Raw genomic sequence first — 8,642 nt, forward strand, 5'->3', positions numbered from 1 at the left:
TAAAAAAAAATTTTAAAAAAATTTGAAAAGATCATCTAAGACTTTCTTTAATATATCTTTTTTTTAGTGCACAAATTTTTAAAATTATAAATTTTTTTAGTGAAAAGTTACTTTGAAAGGCTGAAAAAAGGCTATTTCAAATTAAGGTTTCGTTGAGAAATTTTTTTTATTGCTTTCTAAATTAATTTTTTAATACAAAAATTAAAAAAATTGTGCTAAAAATTTGCTTTAAGAAGTAGTAAGAAAGTCATACCAAACGAAGTCTAAGACTTCATTTGGAACAACTTTCTTCCTACTTCTTAAAGTGACTTTTTAGTACAAAAATTTAAGTTTTTTAACTAAGAAGCGATAAGAAAGCTATCACAAATGAAGCCTAAGCCTTAAGTTACAGCTGTGAAAAGCTATGCAATCTAATTTTTTATGAATGGGATATGGTCTCATAATTATATTATGTGATTGATTTTTCTTTGGGCTATAATTAATTAAATATTTTATTCATTAACATTATCTCATTTATTTAATTAAATTTGAACTAAAATTTTAAATTTTGATGTATAAGTGAATAAATTTGAATATTGACTTGCTTGTTTTTTTATGATTATGATCATATTTATTTTTGTTTAAGAAAAGCTCATTAACAGTAAATTGATTTATCAATAATTTAATTACATTTAATATCTTATTTTATATTTTTATATCAATTTTTAATATCTTGCACACTTCAAAAAAATATTCTAATGCTAGAAGCATAAGTATGATAGATATATCGTGTAGAATATGAGATTGGCAAATTAAATAATTATTTATTTTTTAATTTATATTTGATAATAAAGATATTAAATAAATACTTAGATTGATAGATTAAAATTATATTTTTTTTTATTAATTGGTTTATATTTTTATAATTAATTTTCTTTTTCCTATATAAAATATACTTTGAAAGCCATCATCTCCGGCAGGAAATCATGCAATTCTATGAAATTGTGCTCATGTAATTGAGTGTTCCATAACCTAACGGAGCTAATGCTCTTTTTAAGCAATCAAAACTAGGGTTTCAGCTTTGTTTAGGATAATTTTCTTATTGTTTTTTAAAACATCTTTTTAATGTAAAAAATTAAAATTTAGAAAACTGTTTTACTAAAAAACTTTTTTAAGAAGCAGTAAAAAAGCTGCCCCAAACGAAGCCTTCATCGGATTTTCTTTCCTTACCTCATAAGCAAGACGGGGAGTTATGGAATTAAAAAAAATTATATAAAAATATTATGATACAAATTATGTCGGTATGAGCTTAAATACTTTTGAATTTGTATTAAGATTAATGCTTAAATATTATATTATGACATGCACTAATCTCAATGTAAATTTAAAGGCATTTAAATTGATCCCTTCAAAAATTGTGTTGAGATATCCTTTCACAATTTTTTTTCATATGAAATATGGAAACCCTAAATATTTGAACTTAAACATTTTACCAACAAACAACAACTAAAAATAAAAATAAAAAATAAAAAATAAATCAACAAATAATATCTAAATTTGCATAAAGAATAACTCAATGAGTTTAACCTATCATAAATAATTTTGTAAGATAAAACTTCCTCTTATATTTGATTAATTAAAAATAGAGCACCCGAGGAATTATATAAAAGAAAAAAAAAATCTATTATAATATCCAAATAAAAAAAATAAACAGAATGTGCAGGAAAATCTTTAGATTTTCTTTTTTATAAGTTAACTCTTTGAGTCTTGTTGCGGGCTAGAGTATTAGTAAAAGGATTTTATGCCTTAGCGTTACACGTGTATATAATTCACAAATAGAGAAATTGAAAACACAAAGATTTTTATGTAAAAAATCCTGAAAAAAAATGAAAACTATAAGGGCATGCCCAGTTGATACGATACAACTAGTGTTTGAATAAATTACAAAGATCGTTTCTAAACTTGAGTAAGGGTAGATTACAGTAGTCTAGGAAGTGGCAGAAGTCCGACAATGGTAGATCGAAAGTCAAACAACAATTGAATAGAAGTCTGATGATAGTCGGTGGCCAGGAGGAAGTCCGACGTAGGTCTGTGGGTGGGCGGTGGTCGAAGAGGAGTCGGGTGGCAAGAGCGCTCTCATATTTGTTTTCTCTCTTCTCTTCTTTCTCTTGCTTGCTCTCCCCTTAGTGAAGAATGAGGGGTACAATTATAGTTTTATGGAGGTGACATGACCAATAAATAAGGAGAAGATAATGGGTGATACATCATCAAAAAATTATCTTAATCAGGCACGAATCTTGAAGCAAAATCAAGTTGAATGCTTTAAAAATTAAAATTGAGACCATCCAAACTCTGATTACTGCAAAATTATAGTCGAGCTGAACGTTTCAAAAATACAAACCCAACGACACAAAATTCGACTCATTCCAAATGGGTCCAAACCAAGGACCCAAAGCACTATTAGAAGGTTCAAACCACAATTTAGATTACTAAATGGTTTCCAAACATAACATGCTTATAGTAGAATCGAGCGGCTCGACGATACAAATCCAACGAGCCAAAGATCACTGAATTTCAATATCACTAAGACATTCAAATGCCCATAAAATGGTCCAAAATTATGGGGGGCCAAGAAAGAAGAAGGAAGAGAATGAACTCCACCCTCCTAGCTCCTCTTCGACCACCGCCGAAGTTCTTCCGCACCACCACCGGGTTCTGTCGTATCATCGCTAGAACACCAAGGGACTCCGGAGTTCTACCGCGCCATCGCCGAACCACCAAAGGACGCCAGCGTTCTGTCGAATCACCACCAGACCATCAAAGGACGTCGAAGTGCCACCCAAAATCGGAGTGCCCCTGACCCTGAAGTGCCGCTACTAGACCATTGCCTGGCACCGGAGTGCTGCTGGACCACCACATGACGTTGGAGTGACACTGGATTTTTGCAAAACTTTCAGTTGACATTTATAATCTAGTCGTCTTTAGGACAAGTCAGGCCAATGTACTTTTTCCCAAATTCTAGTGGAATCATTTCAACTCGGCTAGGCCCCGTAGTTTTTCCATTTTCCCGGCTTTTCCACGTAAAAAATAGTGTTCTCTATGTGTGAGTTGAATATCCATGTAATGCTAAGACGTGGAATTATAACTCTATCGCCGTGTATATTCTAACCCGCAACAAAGGACATGTTTGGAATGCTTAGAATGGACGGCCGATATCGACTCCCTTGATCAAGTATTTAAATGTTTTAATGATGCCAGCATTCTAAGATCTTGGGCTCGTTGGGTTTATCTCGTCGAGCTACTCAATTAGACTATAAGAATTTCATATTTAGATAATATTTAGTCATCCAATTTATGCTTTGAACCTTCTAAACGTATTTCAGGCCCTCAATTTGGATCCATTTGGGCTCATATAGGATCAAATTTGGTATTGTTGGGTTCGTATTTTCAAGACATTAAGTTCGATTATAATTTACTGAAATTGGAGTTCGGATGACCTCAAATTTAATTTTGAAAATTTTCAATTTGAATTTGTCTGGAGATTCATGCTCAAACAATATAATTTTTTTTTATGATATATCAAGTCTAAATAGGAATCTGATTGAAATACGAGCAAACCGTTGGAGCTACTGATTTTTGATAAACTAATTTTTTTCATTTTCTTTTCTCTCATATTGGGCTATCAATTTTTCCAATTTAGGTTACCTTTATAAGTTGATCTATTTTGACTAGTTTGAGACTGTCCTTTTTATTAAATTAAAATAAAACATTTTCCATTTTTTTCCTCATATGTATAGTATTGTCAATTTTATTAAGTGTGATACCTTAAAAATCAAATCTATTTTGCTCTTTGATCGATTAGTATATTTTTTTTTATTCATTTTATTTTGTCCCTCTTAGAAATTTCTCATTTTGAATGTATTAAAAATAGCTCTTTTTTGATATAAAATAAAAAATTCTAATTAATTGAGCCAATTTTTTTTTTTTTTTTTTAATTAATTGAGCCAATGTAGTTCTAGATAGGGTAGAAAAGTGCATACATGATTTATTAAAATATTTACACTCATATTCATATAATTATACAATGTCCCATCATTTTTGGAAAAAAAATTAAAGTATTTGTTATTTTAAAATTAATTAAGAAAAAATAATAATAAATTTTAAAAATAGGTGTAGTCGCCCGTGCGACTGGGCGCTAAACTTGTCATGGAATCAGCACCTGAGTCACGAGCTTGCGTTGTTGTTTTTATTTAAGATTAGCTCTTGAATATGAATTTTTTGACGTAATTTGCATTATATATGATGAGCTTAAATATTTTTAAATTTACATTAAGATTAGTGTAATTCATATAAATTTAAAAATTAATCCAATATTTAAGCCCATCTTAACATATTTTACATCTGAATATTTTCATGTAATTTTTTATTCCAACTAATATCAATGATAAACATATTTTAAGAAAAAAAATCCACAAGCATGAATAAAGGAATAATGGTTTGTGAAAACAATTTTGTTATGCTCGGAATGCGAGTCTATTTATTTTGATATATGATGAGATCGGAAAAATTTCCTGTGATAATTAATATATTAAGCACAAGTTGCATGCGAAAAAATTATATTATTATTTTTATTAGAATTATAAAATAAAGAGATGGCTGATTATATATATATATATATATCTTAAAATAACTATATTATTTTTTAGAATTAATTATTTTCTTTATTTATGATTTATCATATTTTTCTAATTATGATAAATAACTAATAAAGAAAATATTAATTATAATAAAAATTAATGTATTTTTTAGGGTAAAAATATGATCTTATTTATATAAAATAAAAATAGATGTTGATATGATTCTTAAATAAATTTCATTAGAAATATTAAAAGAACATTTAAATCTTACAAACTCCCAATTTTACATAAATAGTCTAAATGAGTCTTATTGAGGCAATTGAAAAAAGCACAAGTTCGTGGGAGTCGAACTTGACATGGGGTCAAAAACATCTGAATAAAAAAAGGCATTGAAAACTCCTTGCGGCGCATACCAATTACAGTGGTCCTGTAGCGATTTTGGAACGACTACAAGATTTTTAGTAGCGGTTAAAACCCACGGGACAGCCTTCAAAAGCGATGCGAAAGCCATTTTTTATGATAGAGTAGCTCTATATCAACAACATCAATACTAGCATTCACTTGTTATACGACATTAGCAATTAACCAACATTAAAGCACAAGGTTGCCTAACCTAATTTTGGTTGTCAACTAACATTGAAATTCACTGAAATCCAGCGTACAATATCCGCCAAAATTAGACTCATGATGTCCATCAAGATCCAACTCATGTTGCTTATTGACGTCAAATTATTAATACTCTTTGTTACCTCTCACTACCTCTTATTGGTCTAAAGCATCAAATGTTGACCAACTAGAGCCACCCAATATCATTCGTTACACATTCATTGACACAACATCCGCCAATTGGCGTTGCCCGACTTTCCTGCCATTTTCCCCAACATCTTTTGCAGAGATTGCCATCTCCTACAACTAACTAAGAAGACAATCTCAACCCCAATTTTATTTTCATGAATTCCCTAACTCCCCACATCTTTTTCCTAATCACCCTTACATCTAACAAGCTCAATTTCGAATGTTGACAAAGTGTCAATTTTAAAGAAAAAGAATAAGATTTCGTTTGAGACGACTTTTTAATTGCTTCTTGAAGCGACTTTTTAGTATAAAATTTTTAATTTTTTTACTAAAAAATTATTTTAAGAAGCAGAAAAAAAGCCGTCCCAAACAAGCCTAAGTGTACTTTGCCTAATAAAAATGAGACAAATTTAGAGAGATAAGTCTCACCCTTCGCCCCCTACTTGATTCCATCGTCGATGAAGAATACATATAAACAAATAAATATATTTATCGATCGAGGAAGGCTTTAGCACTTGACTTCTTCTGGATAATTCAGACACTGAGGTTAGGTAGCATTCTCATTTAAGCATGAATTTAAATAAGAGAGCACTGACTACTTGAAATAATTAAAAAAAGAGACCGGGTCTTATAGCATTTCTTATTTTTATGAACCAAAATAACTTAATTAGTTATTTCATCCAATTATTTTAGTCATTCTTAAAATGAACTCTTTGTACTATTTATCAAGCTCAACCATACAATACACCATAGAAGTCACCCATCTTAATGTCACTTAGATCATCTCCAACTGAACTGCATATCATTGTATGCTGTCCGCAAATCACTGCATTCGACTCCAAATATCGCGCCAAAAATCAGGTGGAGAATGGGACGTCAATATTGACGTCGGATTGTTCACCTACGCAAAAAAAAAAACGATGCGAAACAGGACAGATGGTTACCTTCACAAAGAAGCGCACGAAAAAAAAAAGGAATTTCATTGGAGATGAACTATCACATTTTGAAATTTTACGATATTTTAGAGTGGAAAATGGGTTTTCGGTTGGACATGGCCTTATGCTCAAACATACTTGACTGCGGAGTTTTGAGATCAAGTGTACTGATGCTAATACTAAATTATAATAATTTTGAGACACAAACTAACACAAATTATTAAAATTTGAAGATGATAGATTGACTTAAAACTTTTCAAATACAACATACAAGCTTAGATGGAAAAGTTTTGGTCAAAATCAATTGACAAGGTTATGACCCTCCAACTTAAAATCTGGTCAAAATATTCTGAGCTTATAATACACAAATGGATAGTCCTCCAATCACTTGGCAATGCTTGTTGTTCCTCCAGCAGATATTACCCTTTCAATTTGAATCATTCAGGATCATAAGCTGTAAACATGCTTAGAGAACAAACCAATCTGATAATAATGCTTCCTGCAGATTGAGAACTTCTTATCATCCCCCTTAGTTGTCCAAATATTATTTGTGGCTAATTCTGGCTTCATAGCTCTTTTGCACTGATGCAATATTGTTCTGTACAAGCTATTTCATCCTTTGATTAGAAAAATTGGCTGAGATGAAAATTACAGAAGGTTAATTGGACAGGAAAGGAATCACTCAGATACTATACGTGAATGCCAAATTCTAACTTCCATTACTGGTTTAGAGAGAAAATTTGATATATTCTTAACTATCCTACCTAAATTTTATTAGATTGTAAAATTTATCATATAATATATTTATTTCGAAATAAATTTGATAAATATAAAGGAAATTTCCATTGAATTTCAATCAAGATATCCTAATTCAATTTTTTTTTCTCAAAATTTTTTTATGCCAGGAAGGAATTACACAGAGATTTATAAGGGAAAAAAAATACTTGCAATAGAAACTGTATTCCTTACTTCCACAGTAATCTATGTACTTACTCCTACCAAATTTCACTCCGACCGCCGGTCCAACACCCCATACGAACTAGCCGCCCGAACCCTCGATCTTGGAACGACGATCGTCGCATCAGATACTGAACACGAGGTTTTGCAGTTGAAGGAGGCGAAAAGGTCGAGGAAACCAACTCGATCGGGCATTATTGTACGGCGACAGATCCCTAACATCTTACCTACTGTTCCCACAGATTCATCAGATCGCCGCCACCACATCGCATCAACACCGGGGGCATCCTTAGCGCACTCGACGAGTGCAGCAGTAAATGGATCAACGTCGGAGGCGGATCGCTTCTTCTGACTGATTCCGGAGACGGATCTAACAGGCGGAGGGAGAGGGAGGAGGGGATTGCGGTCGCCGGTGGCGGGGGTGGCGGTGGTGGAGGGGGATTTCGGAATGCCGGGCTGGCGTTCCCAGGAGAAGGGGATGGAGGAGTAGGGGAGGATGCGGTGGAAGGGGGAATGGGAGGAGGAGGTAGAGAAGGAGGAAGGGGAGCCGGAGAGGGAGGAGGCGGAGCTGGAGAACGAGGGTGTTCGAGAGGATGGCCGCCGGGGAGGTGGCTGTCGGCCGTCGGATGAGGCCGGAGGTGGTGGTGGGGTCTCGGTTGTATGATCGGTGAGAAGATACAGCTTTGGATTCGACTTGGAGTCCATGTTTTTCATGAAAGAAGGGCTAAAATTGAGCAATTGAAGAGGGAGGACGGAAGAGGAGGGTAGTCTTCTCTGCTGTAGTGGGAGAAGATATCCTTCTTATTGTAGTGGTTCTGTTGCAGGGGGGCATAAATATTCTGGCGTTTTGACATGGAGACCCTCAAAAATATAACATATTACATTTCTCTTCACGTAATTAAGAATAAAAATGCACATGAAAATGTCTCCGTTAGATGAAAACCTCGAGTCCGGCGAGGTTGAAAAAATGAGAAGTTAAAACCTAAAAGTTAAAACTTTGACTTTGAGGTTGTAAAAGTAATTTTTTAAAAGATTGATAAACTTCGGTTGTGGATCTATAAATGTCTTGACTTAAAGGTTGTAAAAGTAATTTTTTATTTCAACAAACTGTAAAATTATAGTGAAATTATTTATGATCCGCATCTGATTTAGAAAAAAAAAAATTAGTTTTGATAAATCATTGAAGTTTTATTTGGGATGATTTTTTTACAGCTTTTTTAAACAAATTTTTAGTAGAAAATTTTTAATTTTTGCATTTAAAAATGGTTAGAAACAATAAAAAAGTCGTTATAAATAGGGGTGTCAATATTTGACACGACACAAAAACCTGACCCGGAAA

General features: G+C 32.6%; 1 protein-coding gene across 2 annotated transcripts; it reads right to left on the minus strand.

Annotated features, from left to right (window-relative positions):
* Positions 1-6,611: 6,611 nt before the first annotated feature.
* Positions 6,612-8,095, minus strand: LOC110107487. Of its 2 annotated transcripts, none has more exons than XM_020837762.2 (2): positions 7,346-8,095; positions 6,612-6,944 (listed from the first exon to the last, which is right to left on the minus strand). In XM_020837762.2, exon 1 carries the CDS (start codon positions 8,015-8,017, stop codon positions 7,352-7,354), a length of 666 nt encoding a protein of 221 aa, XP_020693421.1. In that variant the 5' UTR covers positions 8,018-8,095; the 3' UTR covers positions 6,612-6,944; positions 7,346-7,351. The 2 variants fall into 2 exon arrangements, with proteins under 2 accessions (XP_020693421.1, XP_020693419.1); XM_020837760.2 differs by having other exon boundaries at positions 6,614-6,944; positions 7,340-8,095.
* Positions 8,096-8,642: the final 547 nt, after the last annotated feature.

This window comes from Dendrobium catenatum, unplaced genomic scaffold, assembly GCF_001605985.2.
Source record: "Dendrobium catenatum unplaced genomic scaffold, ASM160598v2 fragScaff_scaffold_1105, whole genome shotgun sequence".
In the NCBI taxonomy this organism is placed as follows: domain Eukaryota; kingdom Viridiplantae; phylum Streptophyta; class Magnoliopsida; order Asparagales; family Orchidaceae; genus Dendrobium; species Dendrobium catenatum.

What these genes read in the sequence shown, in the direction of transcription:
- LOC110107487 (XM_020837762.2), bottom strand. Translation starts at nt 8,017, where the DNA reads ATGAAAAACATGGACTCCAAGTCGAATCCAAAGCTGTATCTTCTCACC.